The 19,858-nt window shown below is 40.9% G+C and overlaps 2 protein-coding genes across 2 annotated transcripts; one reads left to right on the top strand and one right to left on the bottom strand.

The window, feature by feature from the left end:
- Nucleotides 1–98: 98 nt before the first annotated feature.
- mtf2 (metal response element binding transcription factor 2) lies at nt 99–10,142 on the bottom strand. Its single transcript, XM_022755310.1, has 15 exons — nt 9,934–10,142; nt 8,830–9,031; nt 8,528–8,609; nt 7,305–7,415; nt 7,051–7,151; nt 6,656–6,831; nt 6,422–6,517; nt 5,991–6,059; nt 5,579–5,702; nt 4,529–4,596; nt 4,234–4,404; nt 3,757–3,880; nt 3,470–3,528; nt 2,796–2,897; nt 99–2,221 (listed from the first exon to the last, which is right to left on the bottom strand). Exons 1-15 carry the CDS (start codon nt 9,936–9,938, stop codon nt 1,846–1,848), a joined length of 1,866 nt encoding a protein of 621 aa, XP_022611031.1. The 5' UTR covers nt 9,939–10,142; the 3' UTR covers nt 99–1,845.
- Nucleotides 10,143–10,819: 677 nt separating this feature from the next.
- LOC111228766 (protein FAM69A-like) lies at nt 10,820–19,858 on the top strand. The gene is made up of 6 exons (XM_022754791.1): nt 10,820–11,128; nt 15,978–16,112; nt 16,355–16,462; nt 16,644–16,820; nt 16,920–17,051; nt 17,177–19,858. The coding sequence occupies exons 1-6, from the start codon at nt 11,075–11,077 to the stop codon at nt 17,855–17,857; spliced, it is 1,287 nt and encodes a 428-aa protein (XP_022610512.1). The 5' UTR covers nt 10,820–11,074; the 3' UTR covers nt 17,858–19,858.

Below are 19,858 nucleotides of genomic sequence, written 5' to 3'. Positions count from 1 at the left end.
TTGTTTTCTGACTCAGTTTAAACAAGCAAAAGTAGCAGTAAAAAGGGACTACAAATTATTTTGCTCATAAGAAAAAAAAAAAAAAAAAAAAAAAAAAAGCATAATTACATAACGGTCCGAAGAAATGCAACAAATGGAGGACCCAATATAAAAATACTGACCAAGAACACTGAGTAAATAACTTATATCAAAACCTCCTGTCAAGCTGCAAATGCTGGCCTATGCAATACAGTGAAGTTTCTGGGCATATCCTGAGTGTGTAGACTACAAGGTGACTTGAATGTAAAAGAAAAATCTAAGTGCATTTTTAAATTATTTTTTTGTTGCACCCATCACATGACAAAATTGAAACACCTGAGTCAAATCGTCGAAATAGTAATGCTGAAGCTCCCCGTGGTCAAGCTGTATGAAACAATACATTTTTCCAGGACTAACTTGCATAGGCAGCACAAAAAAAAAACCCCAAAACAATTCTGAACTGGGAACCGGGTATACAACATTCATCTTACTCAGCACTTTATTTCTTTTTTTTTGAGTAACTATGAGAAAGTAAAAACTAAATAGGTCCTTAAAGACTTCAAAGTTAACAGTCATCAATTTCAAATCAAAATGCTTTAAAATGATATATATTTAGACAAAGACAGAAGATTCTTAACAAAATCTTAACTATGAAAAAAAATGAGTTTGTTCAGAATGCACACAGTTTAATAGGTATCCTCTTGTGTATGGGATTCTGAACATTTACACACTGAAATTATAATTCATTTAGGGATGTTATTTTTAAGACGCACTTAAATTCAAACTGTTGGGAGTTATGACATACATGCTAAATGCTGCCTTGTAGGGTTTGAAAAAGCTCAATTTATCTGTTCAAATGACATGATGGCCTAACAGATAGAATTTGATATGTGCAATCCATAATTTAAAAAAAAATAATAATCAGAAATCAGAAAAATCTGCCATTTTGAACAGAAAAAGGCATTCAAGAAAGTACAAGTAGAAAAGGTAATAATAAATGTAGTATAATTCTATATAAAATAATAAACATTTGCAGCAGCACATCTCTTTTGTTTTGATTTCCTCCTGAACTGCTCACAAGTGAGCACTCTCTCCAAACAGAACTGAAGGATACATCTGCCCAAGGCAACAAGAGGTACTTGCAGCTAGGACTAGAGAAGGAGGGGTCACTGATGGAAAGGGACATGTTTTTATTTACCAAATACGTTAAGAAAATAAGTGTTAATCAAACGTATGTAATTCTTCACTGCATGATTGCAGTTTGTCAAAATAATAGGTTTGAACAAAACTTCCCCTCTTTCTCTTATCCCCCATGATTCACCATTTAAATGCCTGGACAACTACATTTTGTTCATTGTGTACAGTTTCATTCTTAATGAGTCTGGAAATGAAAAGCATATCACTGGATCAAAAACAAGCACAATAATGGTTATCTGAAAGCCTACAGGTGCAGTGCACTGATCAATTATTTACCCCTGAATAAATGGGGGTTCCTGTAAACATTCAATGCAGAAGATGAAAGTTAAAAGCAAAATAACATAAATATGGTGTGGTATAACGACTATGCCTCGTCTTTATCAATGAACTATAATCCTTAAACACCTGAAGAAAATTCATATGTTTGAATGTGCTATGATCACAATGGACTGCACAGAACCAGTAGGCTTTACAGTAAGCTTATCAGGCAACACTTGCTCCTGTCTAAACTAAACAAAGGCATATATCAATTAATGCTCCAAATACAGGCTGTGTAAGCGTCCTCACCACAGCCATAAACCTCTTGTAGGTGCTGGTTAAAAGTTAGAAATGATGATGACAGTGGCGAGCCTAGGAGGCAGTGACTCCTTCCCACTCCACCAGATACTGCACCTTGCCATCAAGGGTGACCCGTCGGGCCAGGACTTTGTACTTTTCCCCACAAGCCAGCCGCCCTGCTGCTCCGAAATAGCTGCTGATGGAGCTCTTGAGGTGGGAGAGCTGGCTGTTGGGGTCCATGCCATGAACTATGTCTGTTGAGTGAAGCCCTGGAAGGCTGCTCAGCATCTCTGTCGCTGAGGGGTTTGGGTCTGCATGGCTGGGAGGGGGGATCTCCGGGTTAGGGGGCTGCAGGGCCCGCCGTGGCCGCCCACGTTTCCTCTTTAAGGGTGGAGAGGAAACAGGCATGATGCACGCTGTCGTGCGCGTCTTGCTGGAGCTACAGAGGCTGGAGGGGTGTTTGATGATGGGAAAAGAGGAAGTTAAAAACTGATTTTAATTCTGAGGGAATTAAGAAAACAAGCTATACAGAACTAAATTAAGAATCTTTAAATATGCTAGTGGCTCTATGAGGCTGCACTTGGGCACAGTGATGCTTTGAGGTAGATGTTAATGTCAGCATGCTAACATACTCACAGTGGCAATGACAGCATGCAGATGTCGAGGAGGTATAATGTTTTTCAAAACATATGTATTTTCAAAATAAGATTCATATTCCCCATGTCCTGCATGTCTGTACCAATTTTATGGCAATCCATCCAATAGTTTTAGACATTTGACTCAAATCCACAAATATCAACCTCAAGGTGGAACTACACGAAATGTCAAACGATCCATAAAGATGTTAGGAGTCATCCTCTGGTGATCATGAATGTCACAGAATTTCATGACAATCCATCCAATAGTTGTTGAGATGTTGGATTGAAGTGATGGAGCAACTGACACACCAGCGTCGCCATCTATAGAGCCACAAATGTCAATGTGAGAAAAGGGTAAATGTTGCAGTTGCACAGCAGGCATACCTTGACTGTCTTGAAATGCTAGTTGAGGTAGTTTCTGAGGTGCTCAGGGCTCCTATGGATTCCACATCTGAAGTTTGTGAAGACAGCAGAGACCTGTCACTCCTGGTGTGGTGGCGACATTAAAATGAAAGAGAGAGAGAGAAACAGTTCGATAAAAATCCTTAGAGACGGAAAAAGAAAACTGCTGCTGAAATTTACTGTCACTACATTGGATTTGTATGCGTCTGAGCTAATAAATTCCTTTTATCGATGCTGGCATGATTTTTCTGACAGTTGCACATTGCAAAACAATGATGACAAACTCATGCACCTATGCTGTTGGAAAGAAACTCCAAGAAAATTAATTCCAGGAGTGCCATATATTTGACACTAACCACAGTTGCCACTGCTTCCCATCTGAGCAGCACGTCCCTTACCAAGGGTAAATATCATATGAAATAACAACATTTGCAGGCTAATGATATTAATTAGTTAATGTTATTTTGGTCACACAGAAAATTGATCAGGAATTGTTAAGAAAATTAAGCAATTTGAGGAAGTCATGGTGGTTGTGACAGGTATTTTTGACCACTTTCTGGTGTTTTCTACACCAAGTCATCAATTAATCAAAACAGAATCTATCTCATCTCTAACCTTGTTTAGGACTTCATTTTGCACCACATTTGCTTACTTACTTGATAGAAGTTAAGTGATCCAATGCATGGGGCTCAAGTGGTAGAGGCTTTCTCATTTGCTGTCAAAGCAAAGTAAAAACTGTTAGCATTTCTCAGTGGGTTTTTCTTCTAATCTAACACTTTCTCAACGTGTCCATTAGAGGCTACAGTTTTCTCACAAGAATGGCTGCGTGAGCCAAGATGTATGCAGAATAACGTCAAAATACCCACCCCTAACTAAAGTTATGTACACACCCAGCTAACGCCCATAAAGACATACATGCAAATGTACACACACGAACACACACCTGGGACAAGAGTTCACTGGAGCGTTGTGGTTTAGCCAGAGTTTCCAGAGAACGAGCTCCTTGCTTCCTCTTTTTCTTCTTTTTCTTCTTTTTCTCTGTGCCATTGGTTAAAGTACTGCAAGTCCTAGAGCACAGGAACATCATTTTTCAGTAGTTTCACAAGTAATGACAGTTATGCATTAAAAACACAAACTGTAAAGGAGTCACATATTATGAAACAATTTACTAAGTGCAGGAAAATATAAACACTGCTTTGTTGCAGATTTTTCTCACTTTTTCTCACTTTTGACTTTTAGGCATCAGGTCAGCACTTTATAGCTTTCAATGATGAATGTTAAGGGATTTATTCTGTGTCATTAACAAAAACTCAGCTCATATTATGACTTAAAGTCAGGGGGCTGGGGCTTTTTTCTGGGTGATGTCCAACCCAAAATTTCAAAACTTCAAGTAGCATCAAGTATAAGTTTCACATCTTACCTCATGCCAGACAGTGCTTTGGTGGACTTGCATCCCTTAATGGTGATTTCATGTGAAGCCCTCTCCATCACTCTGCTGGTCGCCTCATCAGAGTTGGGGGGAGCAGGAGGGAAACGGATCCTCAGGCCAAATAGGTGCTTCTTCTTCTTTACCTCCTTCCCTGACATGAACCTGGCAGAGAGAGAAAAAGGAGAGAGAGTAATGATGGGTAGGAACACACAAGAAAGAGTTAGTTGACCACTTTCAGACTATCATGAACATCATAAACAAATAAATGGGGAAGGAAATAACTTACATGCTGCTGTTGTTGTTTAATGCCTCCAGAACACTTTCATATCGCTCTGATCTTGGAGTGTCTGCGAGCTGCAGACACAGGGAAGGGGAGGTTACCAAACAGGAAAGTCAGGGTGCAAGGAGGAAAATGAGCAAACACAAATCAACAACATGCTGTTTCAAAACCCACTCTTGCAGCCAGGGTATTCCTACACTAGTTGTTCTAATACACTCATTTCAAGGAAAATACCTGCTTAATTTTAGAAAAATAGTACCGGCTTCGAGTTTATTTCACATCTTAACAGTCTCATCCATTTTTATCCTAAACAATATAAGGTCTCTTTTTATCTTTCGCTCTTTTCTCTTTCTTTCACCCTTATATCCCACTCCGCCCGTTACATCACTTATTTGTCAAACTGTCTCTCATCTAATCGTGTGTGTGTATCTCGCTCACTGGCTTGAGTTTTAATGATTGGTTCAACAGCATCATGTGACCAGTGCTGTAAAGGCTTGAAAAGCTGCACCGGTTAAAATAGAAACGCTCCACTAAAGTGTATGATTCTCAATAACTCATAGGTTATAAGGTCGGACCTAAATACGCCACCATCTGGGTCTGGACCGAGACCATGGTCCGCCTATTAGTGACCTCGGCCAACATTAACACTATTTACCGGAAATCTGGCTGCACGGCGCAACATGCTGTGTAGGCTACTGTTTTGGAGCAGCAAAGAAGAATTGATTTTCAGGAAAACTGCTGTTTTATTTTTGTGATGAAACTATTAAGTGTATTAATATATATGGTATCAGATCGGATTTGCCTTTACATCGAAGAAGGTCCAAAGGTTGTTACATGCAATCGAAAAAAAATCAGGGAAGGTCTCATTTTTTTTTAGTTACATTACAATCTGTTCACACATTGACAATAGTAAAGCGATTAATACATGTCAATTACTTCACATTCTTACACATAGCACATTTAAGCTATGTTTTGTTTGAATAAAAATAAAATCTTTCTATAAAAACAAAACTGTGTACACAATTGGCCATCTGAGCATTACAAGTAAAAACTTACCTCCCCAAGCTGCAGCAGCTCCCAGTTGTCATTGATGTAAGCCATCAGGTCCATCTCAGAGTCAAAGTACTTCTTCTTGTGGATCACACTCAAGTTGTACAGGCTCAAGTGTGTGACATCCTCCCTGAAACATTTTTGTAAAAGCAGTGTTTTCTTGACTTAGTCTGGTTCAAAAAGAATATCATAAAAAGACCAAATATGTGTAGAAAATGCAGGAATTGTGGGAGCGGGTAATGCACAGTGGCACTGCTAATGTGCGCAAAAAACAAAACAAACTAAGATACTTAAAAGACTGTAACTGTATTATAAGTGGTAAGATAGGGCATTATATCTAAAAACGGACTACTCTGGAAAGAAGTGCAGTCACATGCCTGTGACAAAGCTGAACATACATCTTGGGATTCACACTTACCATCTGAGAGGCAGTCGGCTAAGGTACTCTGGTCCACCATTGCAAACAGAACAAATAAACAGATAAAACCTGAAGAAAAAACACATTACCTCATTAGCTGGCTTTATTTCACCTCAAAATAATTTGATTCCAAAGGAAAGGGCAATGTTTGGTATCATTTCCTTTACTCAATTTCCAGTATTTCTCTAGCAGGACAACTTGGAGTGGTCCACGGAAACAAATAAAAAAAGAGCATTGACTATTTTTTAAGTGTTGGTTTCAGTTATCTTAATTTTGGGTTAATTTTTTTCTTGGTTGCTCTGGTGAGAATTAATCAGTGACATTTAACATGAAGCCGATGTACTAGCTAGCCAAACTAGAGCCTTTTCAACAAACATGGTATAAATATTCTCAACTGTGGAACGTATAGTTTAGGATATTGGTATTTGCACCTATCTCCGTAGAGCATGGGCATCTGTAAGCAATGGAGACAGGCCTCGTGGAACCACTGCTGACACCTGTTACACTGCAACATCTTCAGGTACCAACTAGAAGGAAAGACACAGAGAGAGTGGTTAACTGCACTGGCATACATGATATTAAGATTCTTAAAAACATGTACATGTAGGAAATTCTGCATTCAGATTCGTGTATATGTGCTTTCAAGTATGTAATGTGTTACTCACTCTCCTGGGCCTCCACAGTAGCAGTAACACTTCTGGATGTTAGTCTTGTGGCCTTGGTCCCACACCAGTTCCTGTAGGGCGTAGGGGAAGGACAGGTGCAGCTCCATTTGCTGCTGCTGTTGTTCCTGCTGCGGAAAACCTTTAGCAGACGCTCCCCTCCTGTGACCACTCCCCCTCTATACACCAATTGGACAAAAAGCATGTTTACCCCAACATATACTATGTACACACATATACGCTATTTACTCTTATCTTGCAGTCTCTTTTCTCCATTATGCTTTACAGTTAAAGTTACAGAATAGCTATTTATCAGGTAAATACACACTCATTTAATCAAACAACTTATACATTCAACTAAAGATTGTATGTGTTTATACTCAAAGAGAAAGCTGTACCTTGGGTATAGAAGTAAGCTCACACTCTGAGCAGAGCCACTTGTCATCTGAGTCAATGACAGAGGCATCAATGATGGGGGAGTGGCACACCTGATGGTAACCTTAAAGACAACAAACATATTTAGATCCAGCTGCCATCTACTGGGTCCTTCTTTCAAGAATTACAAAGACCCTAATGGCCAGAGATTAGAACGCAATACTTAGATGATTACAGATGTTCAAGTTTTAAGAGCATCAGAGACAATGAACAGTACCATGTCCACACTTGTCACAAATGACAATCTCATTGGGTTCCTCTGAAGTTTCATCTTGGCAAATGGAGCACACAATGTCATCGTCCTCATCATCCTCATCATCTTCATCCCCTGAAAGAGACAGAAAACGTCAGGGCAAAGACTCACAACTCCTTTACAACTAGCCGTTATGCGGGCTAGTAAGAACATCCAACTGAGTTCTACAGGAAAGAGGCGACTATAAGGACTATTTCTTTGCTCTGGCGTCATCCAAATTCAATCCAAATCCAAAAATTCATAATAATGTTTGGCCGCTGCCCAAAATAAATAATAAAACATGACAAGATCAGCATTCCAAACAGAAGCTTAAAATATGTTCACATTGTAGCGAATGTAATTAATATTTTTCCCATACATTATATATTATTTCACCCATCCACAACCCATCTGTTGCCCAGAATTCATTTTTATGACTGGGCCCACCCAATCCGCACATCACTCATGTGGATGAAGTGACCATTTAAAGAGTAACCTAATACCAGGCTGTTGGTCTGTTGCTCCTGTTACCACACCCAAAGGTGCTGTCGGGGTGTAGTGAAACACCACAAATGGACTTCTACCATCACTGCCGCAAAGTGAGAACTTCAACCACTGGAGGTCAGCAGAAAACAAGCTGCTGTTAACTTTTGAAATCAATAATACCACACTGTGAACATACAGCTGTGAAGCAACATGTGGATCTTTATTTAGAATTAGTTAATAAAATTAAAAAAAAATTAAAAAAAAAAAAAAGAGAATTATTACAATTATTTTCCATCCGTCACAAATCATGTTAAGCTTTACTATAAAAGGAAATCTGCTTCATATTTGCATTTTAACTTAATGATCTGTAGGTGGAGAGACCAAAGCCTCTCTGTGTATCTCCCCTTTCCTTATTTTCACATGTGGTCATTGCACTGCTGCTGTACTGATGGCAGACACTGTAGACAGTTAACTGTCAGTAACAAAAGTAGGGAGATAAGTAAGGCAGAAGAAGGCAGAGGGGTGTGGACAGCACAATACAAATCCAGAATTTCAAGCTAAATAACTTCAAACACACAATTCTAAGTGCAAATAGAGCCAGGCAATAAAATAGCACAATATCCTTTTAGATTTCCAGCAATTGATAGAGGAGTGCATTTTTATTCAATAGTAAGATCCAAATATTTCACCAACATGTTAATCTAGAAGTAGAAAGATCTTACCTGTCTGAATATCCTTCCAAAGAACCCATGACTTTGAACGATCCTCAAAGACAACAAAGCATCGCTGTTTGTCCTGATCTATCTGAAAAAGACAAGAAATACAGATGTGTTCCTAAATCTGCAAAACACTGTTCTGAAAGCATGAACACACTGCACAGGAATCACACATCTACACAAACAAGAAAACAAATCAGGAATCCTACCAAGAATGCCATACCTCATCAGTTTGAGTAAAGGAATCTGATGGTACATGTGATAGAAAACTAATTACAGAGCCAGAATGAATGATTCCTCACACTAACCTTTGTGATTGTCCCCAAGTAGAACAAGCCATCTGACCACCGGGCCAAGACGTCCTGTCCCTCTGTAAACCTGCCAGACATGCCGTCTTCTCCATACTCCCCTCTAGCAGAAAGGCTTGTGGGGGACAAGGACACAGCCTGCTGCTGCCGCTGGGGGTGGGCTCTGAGATGGACAGACAGGTGGTCCACAACCCCTGAGTCTCTGAAAAACAGGGGGACATGCATTTAAAACAAGGAAAGCAGTGAATTATATTTTACATTTTTTTCCAGGTATTTCATTCTCTGCACAATTTACAGTCTGTGTGCACCTCAGTGTGCTTGATGTTTCATTTTACAACCAATAACTACAAGTCACACGCAACAGCCTGCTCTTTTACATATGTGTATATATACATATATTTATATAAAATACTGTCCTGCACGTGTAACGGTAATAGAAAACACAAGGATAGATTATGTCGTTACAGAGGAGATTACAAAACAATGCCTCATGCTGAAACACATGATATTTCCCCTCCAGTGGGTACAAACAACAGGTGATTATACTCATAATTAGTGCTAATTGGCAAGTAACTACAACCGAGCAGTCAGTAAGATGGCTGCAGGGCAGTGCTGGGTATTTCTATAATCTATCCCTCATCAAAAAAACAAAAAATAAAAGGCCGAGGTTTTTACAACCATTTCCCGAACATTTACAGAGACCACAAGTTAATCTGGCATTTGATTGTCGGTGACAGTTGTCTGATGTAATTCTACAAATGTATCAATTAATGTTTTTTATCTTCTGTTGTACAACCGAATTCATAAGATTATGTTAGAAATTGAAGATTTTAATTTTCTGCCTCCTTTAAGCCTCTGTCCGTCAGTCCGAGATTCCCTTTGTTCGAGTACTGGGTGAACATGATCAATACCAGGCACAAGAGAGGATAAAAGGACAGTCTGAGATAACCTCGTGTATTAAAAAAATGTTTTGTACATGAAACAGTTAGCAACAGGCCTGATTGCTAGCATGAATAATCCACATGCAAAGCCGTAACCCTAGCCAGGTCGCTGACCGTCGGACCCACACCCCCCAACAGGAGGAAAACATGATGACAACAATACCTCATTCGGTCACCTCCGCTTCAAACAAAAACTTGTACGACAAAATAACTCAAGAGAAATGACCGCTATTATCCCGCTCCGTCTGCAGTTGAATCTATATCAAAAGTACATCGCGAAAACTTGCGGGGCTTGTGTCTTCATCAGAAAATAACAAACGGTTCATTTTCCCCCAGCACGTTCGCCATTTTGGTTTCCCGCTGATGATCGGGGAGTGCATTATGGGAAGCGCTGCTGCTGGTTGTCGGTTCACCTTTTTTCAAACATTTGAAATTGTAGGCAGGGCGTTTAGCTGCTAAGCACAGCACATCCGCCCCTTAAAGAAGCATAAGTGCATTTATTTTTGCTCAAACACAGTAACTTCTCGGTGTTGTTTCTTTTGCGGATGTGGATAGAAATACCAACTAACGTTTTCAGCATTATTAATTAACGGTCAGACAATTTCACAGATAAAACAAATGTTCACTGACAATGCTCATAATTTCAACGACACTGGGTTTGATAAACTTGTGTAGATTTTGGCCACTTAATCGCGCAACAACAAAATGTGTATTGACAGGTTATTTTTTATTTTGCATACGATGACCGGAAGTTGTGTTTGGCACTAGGTTATCAGTTTAACATCAAGGATTTTATTGCGAAAGACATAGCGGAAGTGTGCGCTCACGCTTGGTAGCATGACCCGGTCACATCTTTAGAGTTTAGCAACCACTCAGATAGTGATTCAATGATATCAGCAAGGGCTATGCTGCACCAATGGTCGCACTTTGACACACATTTTCGTAATTTTGGTTGACGACCAGAAAACTTTAAAACGTATTATAGGCAGAGGAAGTCGCGCCTGCGCCCTGAACCTACGTTTTTTTCAGCGTGAGGTATGTTGCTTTGCTTGAAAATCAGCAGCTGCTGCAAACAGCAGAGGCGCAGGCAAAGTAGAATATCAAAGCGTTCACACGGACAAGACAACCCGACAGTCCGGGGTTGTGGATCATTCTGGGGCTGAAACCGGCTGATATGCAGTCATTTCTGCCCGTTCCGTGAACCAGACGAGTGGTTTTGGTTTTGTGTGGAAGGCGCTTTCTCCCATGTATTTTGGATGATCTCCCACAGCCAGGTCCACGTATTGAGATGATCTATTTTTGTGATGGCGAAGGGTCTGTTTCCACGGGCCTGGGTGAAAAAGTCTTTCTATTTCCAGGTAATATCACCGGTCGATAATTGCTCTGTAAACGGATTATCGTTTATATTCTGCGGGTTGTGATTGTGAGCCTGTGTGTAATGAGGTCGTCGTAGTGTCACGTTAGACTGACAGCTTGCAGTAAATATCTACCACCTCTGGCTGCTCAGATGGGAATTGTGGGCTGTTGCAAAACACCTGAGGAATGTCACTGTTAATAAAATATTATCTTGACAGTTTTCTTGCTGAACCACCATAATTTCTACAGAGCAGAGTTCAGGCCTACCAATGAGTGTGTGTATACTGGGGAATTGTGGTAAATGATGCCAGGACTTATAACACAGGCCAGAGAGGAATCTCTCATTTCATATCACTTCATTTGAAGTTATCTCCTCCTCACATTACTGAGCAGCTGCCAGGACTTTCACTCTCAGCCCACAGTTGTTTCAGTAATCCTTTGGTTTGGATGATAAGAGTTGAACCTTCTGATTTGGGTACCAGTGGCCCGCTGCCAGCAAGTACAGTGCAGCCAGGGGTTTATGCAAGAGCAAGAGAATGCATGCTTGCATCTGCTCTAGAGAGGAGTGTTTCATTACCACATGGTTACAGTCAGTTTATCACAACTTTGAACATGGACTACTGGTGGCTGAAATCCTCTGAAAGGTGAGACATGTTGGCAGAGCTGATTTCATCTGGCTTCAGCCAACACCTGCCTGCACTTTCCTGTGTCCTCATAGGCTGGTTAATTCAACAAGATCAGTCATGATAAGGCTGTATTTCATCCTGTACTAAAATAAGATAAGTTCCTATCACACATACCTAGACACACACACACTCACATTCAGACAACACTGCGTTGTGTAAAGCTTTGAGTCACTTGTCAGGGTTGTTTCTGTTCCTATTTTGGCAGTCTGTGGGTAAAAGGAGAGACAAATTAGGCTAAGTACATTTTTGTGCTTTTTGTAGCTGACTGTGTTTTCAAAGCAGTTGGTACCTTTTTATTTTTAGGTCATCACACCTACACAATGCACAATGCAAACTCTGGCTGGTAACAAATGTAAAAAGAAGTCTTGTTAGGGAGCCAGTTGGTTTGTAGCAGCACACCAGAATGTGTTGCGATGGTGGGGTGTGCAGGTATGTTACAGGACATGGTGTGTTGTTTGTACAAAGGTCCACAGGGTGGTTTTTAGTAGAAGAATTACAGGGTTGTAAAGGGCGCACAGAAGTCGGGTAACCTCTGATCATCTTCCTAACTCAAGTAGAACAAATGGCTTTTGAAATTCTAAGGTCAGGAGTTTAAAAAGTGACATGAAAGCCAGTTTTGTATTTCCTGAATTTCAGTCTTTCCTGTTTGGTCTTTGAACTTTGAAAGCAGCATTGCAGTTCTTATGTACTGTAACCCTTGCCCTGTAATGGGGAGGATTGGTGTTAAGACCATTTTTTCACCCTGAGATGGTATCAACCATCTCCTGTGCAGTTTGTTGGTTCAGTGACATCTCCGCTGCAGACAGGGAGACACAAACTGAAGAAGCCAGCTCTGTCCTGAGGAGCTCTGTGGACTCCGGGGAGGAGGGGGAAGAGAACAGGACGACGGACAAACTACCGACCAAACGCCCTCCAGTTGCTACCTGAAACTGTGTGTGCAGCTCCTAGTGACAAGTTGTTCCACCCGCAGTATGTGAAGATCTGATAGTGCAGGTCTTTTGTGTCCGCTGCAGTGACTGTACCTTACGACAGTCGATACTCGGTGAGGGTTAATGCCGAGTAACTGAATCTAATTGTTGACAGCTTGGTAACCCTGTAGTTTGCACTGTGGGTTTTGCGCTATGTGACTTTGCATATTTCATCCAGCTGTAAAAGTTTTCCTTCCTGCACAACTCAGCACAGCTCCTATTGTCATCAATTTTAACATCAGCATCTTGCTCAATCTGCTACCACCTCAACTGTGTCATACCACTTTACGTTTTAATGACATTGTATGCCTTTCTCATTTATTTACAATATTTTTTATTTTACTGTATTTTACTCACATTTAAGTATACATTTATTATGTATTTCTGTTTTGTTTCTTTTTGCTCATCTTAACTCTCATCTCATGGGTCATAATACAGTTGTGAAACAGTTTTACAGTACACACTTTGCATTTCCTACATTTACATCAAATGGTTGTATTTTTTTAGGCACTTGGATTCTTACATGGGATCAATTAAGTTTACCAAATGTAATCTTAGCTGAGACAATCACTACATAATAGGTTCCAAGGAAGTGGAGACACTGTGAAGGGCCACAAGGAGTAAATGAACAATTAGACTCAGGTTTCACTTCTTTACATTGCAGGCTTATCATGTGTTCACAGAGACACGCTGAGACACACCATCAGACAGACGACGTGCACACATGACTCAGTGTCACCCGCCTGTTAACAAACAGCTTTTTATTCCACCGTTTTGTCTGTGCGCGTTTCCACACACCTTTGTACAAGCCAAAGGAGTCAGATCTGATAGTCGACTGTGGTTGCTTTATACTCCCTTGATACCTCCTGTTCCCTCCCTGGAGGCCCCACTATCTGTTTGTTCATCTCTTCGGGACACAGAGCGTTTAAAAACAAGGCAGCTCTGCAGAGGAGAAATCTCTCCAGCTCTAAGCCGCTGTTAAAGCTCTGACAGCCTCCTTCTGCCAAGAGACGTTTTGGTGAAATGCACCAAAATGAATGGGAGGCAGGAAAATTATGGTTTTCGTGTATGCAGCCTTTGCTTTTCTGTGAAGTCCGTAGTTCACAGTGGGGATGTTTTACATATTTCATGTGAACAAACTCTAGGAAAAAGCCCTGGACCTCATTAGCGTTTTGTTTATCATGTTCAAAACCCACAAACAAGTCATATGCCCCAAAAATGTATAAAGAATCTGAATTAATGACTGTAAATCAACCATCTGTGTGTGTTCTGCTGCAGCTTGTATGGACTCAAAACAGACAGATCTTCATTCCTGTTTACAGTAATTACAGCACATCAAACATTAAAAGGCTTTTGACTTGGTCCCTACCTCGCTGGGTGCATATTTTTGTTGGGATTTGGAAACCGTGCTGAAGCCGAACGGAGGAGCACAGCACGCTGCCAAAATACACACAACATAAGCTGTTCCTGCCATGTGATCAGAGTGAGAGTCAAAATCACTTGATCCTCCCAAGTGCCGTTACAGTCCCTGAAGAAAAACTAATTGCAGTTTTGCTTTAGTACAAGTCACATACTGGGGCTAAAACAGCAAGTTTGACCTAAATTCCATTTCACTGCTCCACTTCCCCTTCCAGCAACTTACTTCATTATGTTTTTTACTGGATTGCATTGCAGTAGGCACCTAATATATGTACTGCTGAAATGATCATTTTTGTAGCTGATTTGTCAACTGACTGAATATCTATTCCAACAAAAATAGACACATTTGTTGGGAGTTAAATCTTCAGCTGTTGGTCAGAAGCAGTCTTAAGATAACACAGTGGACACAGTGGTAGCTTCTGATGGTTGGTTTTCAGCCATACAACATCTGTCAGGTGATTGATTCACCACTTTGGCCCAGGTGGAAATATCTCAATGATTACAATGAAGTGTTGTACTGACATTCACATTCCCCAGACGATGAATCCTAGAGACTAGAGACTCCCCTGTGTCTGTAATGCCACCATCAGGTCAAATGTTCAGCTCAGTACTTTGCTTTAGTGCCTCATTCTCTCCAATACTAATGACATTTTTATCAGCCTCAGATTCACTTTGTGTTAAGACCAATTAGCAAATGTTCACAGGATAACATACTATAAATATTATGCCTGCTAGTTAGCATTGTTGTCATGTTAGCATGCTGACAATAGCATTTTGCTCAAAATAACACTGTGCTGAAGTACAGCCACAGAGAGCTGTTAGCATGGCTGTTGACATTAGATTGTATTTTGATCATTACTGACTGTATGTGCAGCTGAAATGATTGATATAACAACTGATTAGTCATTTCTCATCACTTTCCAATTGATTCCAGTTTTGATAACAGTAAACATTTGCTCTATTCAGAGGCAATTGCTTTTCTGTTTTATATCATAAATGGAAGTGAAATCTTCATCTGTTGTTCAAAAGCAATTTAGAGTAAATGTAGTGTACAGATAAATTAGATATTAGATATTATGATTTATTATTATTAATCATTAGTTGGAGCTCTAGTACTGTAAACCCCCTGTGCACTGTATCCTGTGCTGTTCTTTTCTGCCGTGTTGTTTTGCCTTTAGATTGTGTACAGTTAGTTTTTCTTTTGAGTTAAGATCTAAGATCTCTAAATCTCAGGATTTGTAATGTCACCTTTACAACTTTTTTTTCTTGAACGAGCGAAGAATTGTGTATCTGTATCACCACATTTCTGTGTTTTATCCGTGTGGAAAATAAGGCACTGACGGCATTAACTTGCACAATATCCAAAGGGGCATTGTGAGACGTGACGTGTGCATCCTGTGACACACAAGCCATAAACAGAATGGCCTGTCATGCTGCACCTCCAAAAACATTTTCCAGCTTAATGAGCTATTGTTGCACATAGCGACTAATCAGCCAACCAGTACCTTGTTATGGGACACCCCATAACATAATAGGTCACCGTGGCAACCTATTATGCGAGCAGGCTTGATTAGAATAGTTTGGACCGCGACTCTTTCGGTGCACTGTGTCTGTATTCTGTGTTAATACAGGCAGTATATGTAGTCTGGATACATAGATTAATACAATAATTTCATAACATATAAAATATTGAAGATTGAGTAATGACATAACGTTGCCAGGATTTCACAACAGGGTGAACAAACTTTTGTGTCTCTGTTTCTGCTCGCTCTTTGCAGGCTCGGATCTCCTTTGTCCGGGTGAAGTACCTGTTCCTTACATGGCTGACTGTGCTGGTGGGGAGCTGGGTGCTCTATGTGCAGTACTCCGCCTACACAGAGCTGTGCAGAGGACACGAGTGCAAGAACGCCATCGTGAGTATTGGCACGATTCTCTCTCATCTCTTCATTTGTTCAGACCTTGTTACTCTGAATACAGCAATCATTCAAAGGGTGCTACGTGGGCTACAGGTTGTTACACGATCAAGGCAACCTCAGGAATTTAGAAGTGGTTTTGGTTTGATGTGATCTCATGTCTGTGTGGCAATTAAAACGTGATGTGAATATACTTGATAATAGAATTACAAACACTTATCTGCGTTTTCTCTTTCTCCAAGTGCGATAAATACAGGAGGGGAATCATCGATGGCTCCGCCTGCAGCAGTCTGTGTGACAAAGAGACACTCTATATGGGCAGGTGTCTGTCAGTACTGCCAAACAACCAGGTAGGAAATTGTACTTTCTGTAAAACCTTTAGTCTTCTGTAAAGGATAATGTGGTATTAACGTTGTTACATGTGTAACAATGACCCTGACCAACGATTAAGGCATGGCCGAGTGGCTCTAATCTGATTATTCATTATGTTCAGCATGTTAAGCGTTTCCTTGGCTCTCCGCTGTTGATCAGGTTTACACAGGAAGCTGGGGAGACTACGATGGGATCATCCGTTGTAAATTGGGGGAGATTGTGCACTATGAGCTGGGGGAGGAGCCGGAGCCTCGGAGAGAGGCAGCTGTGTTCGACAAGCCCACCAGAGGCACATCAGTGGAGAAGTTCAGAGAAATGGTCTTTAATCATCTCAAGGTAAGAGACTGTGGACGTGGGTCACAAAGGTTTATATAGAACCAGATCTGAAGCCTGAAACAACAAACTTTCAGTCTCTCGTCTTTCTCCATCTCTCAGTCCAAGCTTGGAGAGCAGGCCAACCTCGCCAGCCTCGTCAGCCAGATCTTGTCTGTCGCCGATGGCAACAGAGATGGACGGGTGTCACTGCCAGAAGCCCGCTCCACGTGGGCCCTCCTGCAGATGGACGAGGTATAATATCAGGCCAGTGAATTAGAAAAATAACATGCTTGTTGTTGGTGTATGATGTCTTTTCGCTCATTGGGGAAACGTACAGATATAACACAGATTAACGGATTTCGGGTTTGTTCTTTGAGGTGCTGCTGGGCCTGCTGCTCCAGGATCGTGGACACACTCCTCGCCTCCTCGGCTACTGCGGGGACCTTTACATGACGGAGCGAGTCCCCTACGGGCCCCTGTACGGTTTGTCTCTACCCTGGCCGCTGGTGTCCTGGGTGCCGAGCAGTGTGCAGCGCACTATTGATCAGTGGTTCACCCCATCTTGGCCTCGCAAAGCCAAGATCTCCATGGGTCTGCTGGAGCTGGTGGAGGACATCTTCCACGGCACCTACGGCAGCTTTCTCATCTGCGACCTCACCGCAACACACTTTGGTTACACTGACCGCCACGAGCTCCGTCTTACCAACGCCGGAGCAGTTGTTCCTGAAGACGAGTTCAGACGCACCATGCGAGTACTGAAGTGTGAGACAGACGCTGACTGCGTGTACGGGGTGGACTGCCGGACGTCATGCGACATGTCAGAGAAACGGTGCAGGGAGGAGCCGCTCCAGCCAAACTTGGCGAAGGCATGCGGTGCACTGAAGGACTACCTCCTGCGCGGGGCGCCGTCAGTGATGAGGGAGGAACTGGAGAGACAGTTGTACTTATGTATGGCTCTCAAGGGCAATGCTGGACAGATGAACATGGAGCACTCACTTATCCTCAACAACCTGAAAGCTCTGCTGTGGAAACAGATCTCACACACAAAGGACTCGTGACAAGGAGAAGAAATTCCTCTGAAATGATGCCAGTCACTCTCACATGGAGCTGAGTATTAACGATGCTGTGATTTAGAAGTAGCAAATTCATTCAAAGTCATTTTTATCAACTCTTAACACTAATGAATGAACCGACTGATGGGGACTACCTCCTCCATCCCGGTTTCAGAAGTCTGGGGCCTGGAAAACATGTCAGAGTATGTTTAAATACAACACTAAAAAAATATATACTGAATGATTGCATGTTGCCATCAGTCACACTTAAAACAATTCATACAGCCACATTTTATTGTATTGTATTGTTCTCTACCGCTGAATGTTTTACTGTTGTTAGTCTCAAGAGCCGAGAGACTAAATTGCTGTTTTTGCCACAAAATCATGCTGATGTGTGTGTGGACTAACACAGTTCATCAAAGAAGAGTTTATTCCCTTGAGGAAAACAAGGATAGAGTGACTGTTGTACAGAGGCTCCAGTTTGAAGTGTATTGAAATTGCACTATGATAAGATATGCTCCTTAATTTTATGTTAAGGTTGCTAAGGTTACCGATATTCTACATTTGTTATTTGTAACAAATCCAATGAAAAGGTGAAAACCAACAGTATGTTAGTATTTCATATTTTACTTCGCTAGCACTCAGACCCAAGCCCATCAGCGCTGCCTGCTGAAGATGTATTTTATCTTTTTTACTTTAAAATCATACTTCAATTTAAAAAAAAAAAAAAGAAAAGAAAAGAAAAAAAAAGGTTAAAGAATGTCGTCAAACAGCTGGGCACTGTAATTTTTTAGCAACGGTTACTCAAACAGAAGGAATTTGTGCATTTGTTAGGGGACTACTTTCAGCTGCGGATTAATACACATTTGGATCAATTCAAAATACAGTTCATTGTGGTCTGGGAATGTGTCACCCGGTGCAAAAGAGCAGCTCATTGATGTTTGTTTTTATACAGGAAAGTGTTTAAGCCTTGGCTGCAGGCACAGGCAAACTGAGATTGTAGGTTTTGGTCTTTTCAGGGGATTATTTGAAAATAAGGAAATTATAGAGCATCACCAGACTTCAACAAAGACAGATTAGTGACGAAGGAAAAACCAGAATAAACAAATTAGTGGAGGAATTCAACAATAATTCCTCTATGAAGGACTCAGTGCCAAAGAGCACTGAAGCTTTTCTGGAGATTCATGGTGGCGTTTCCTTTTATCTGTCACTCATCTGTTTGCTGAAATGGGGCAGTTCATTAGCTTCAGATTGGACAATGTGATGGTATTTGTCTGACAGTACGTCACAGTGTTCATACTGTGCATCAGCGTACTTGACCATGCTGCGAGTTTTCCACCTGTAACCCAAGTGACATCATCAATGCTGCATCAATGACACGAAGAGAAAATATTAATGTATTTAATTTGGTTTGTGAATGTTCTCTACTATTTCTCACTGAAGAGTGTTTGTGGTAATGTACTGCATCATGTTATTTTTGGATTTCATCCGTCACAGTGCCACAGATCATGCTGAAATCACTTTGTGAATGTTTACCACCTGTGAAGGTGGAGATCCTTTATCGAGTGTCATGGTCACATTTGAATGCTGTATAAAAGAATATTTTCCATGAACCCTTCCAGACATTGCCGATGTGAAGTAACTGTGACCAAGTTGACAACGTAAACCACTTTGAGACAGACGTGACCTGTACAGCATGTCAAGCTTGTGGTCAATGCTGCTGTTAGTTTTAAAAATGTAAAAAAAAAAAAAGTTTACTTATTGAAGAAACCAGCATGATTTTGCACAATTAAACTACATACCACTTCACTGTTACTTGTCAGGTCTGTCAAGATTTATATTGCACAATATGGCAATCCAGTATCTCACTCATATTGTGGATTAAAGATTAACACTGTAAATATTTGTCATGGGTATAACTAGTCACAAGCAAACAAGGCCACGATGTTCCTTTAAAAACAAAAAAAGAAAAAGAAAAGTACACAGTATTGACTGAGCCAGACACAA

Source organism: Seriola dumerili, unplaced genomic scaffold, assembly GCF_002260705.1.
Source record: "Seriola dumerili isolate Sdu_G_001 unplaced genomic scaffold, Sdu_1.0 BDQW01000226.1, whole genome shotgun sequence".
NCBI lineage: Eukaryota > Metazoa > Chordata > Actinopteri > Carangiformes > Carangidae > Seriola > Seriola dumerili.
Note: the sequence above shows the minus strand (reverse complement) of the source record. Positions and strands in the feature narration are given on the sequence as shown.

What these genes read in the sequence shown, in the direction of transcription:
- mtf2 (XM_022755310.1), bottom strand. An exon ending in TTGGAAGGATATTCAGACAG is followed by an intron (nt 7,416 to 8,527) that starts GTAAGATCTTTC and finishes TGTCTCTTTCAG; the next exon opens with GGGATGAAGATGATGAGGAT. An exon ending in AAAGCACTGTCTGGCATGAG is followed by an intron (nt 3,881 to 4,233) that starts GTAAGATGTGAA and finishes CCTGTGCTCTAG; the next exon opens with GACTTGCAGTACTTTAACCA.
- LOC111228766 (XM_022754791.1), top strand. Translation starts at nt 11,075, where the DNA reads ATGGCGAAGGGTCTGTTTCCACGGGCCTGGGTGAAAAAGTCTTTCTAT. An exon ending in AAAAGTCTTTCTATTTCCAG is followed by an intron (nt 11,129 to 15,977) that starts GTAATATCACCG and finishes CGCTCTTTGCAG; the next exon opens with GCTCGGATCTCCTTTGTCCG. An exon ending in CAGTACTGCCAAACAACCAG is followed by an intron (nt 16,463 to 16,643) that starts GTAGGAAATTGT and finishes GCTGTTGATCAG; the next exon opens with GTTTACACAGGAAGCTGGGG.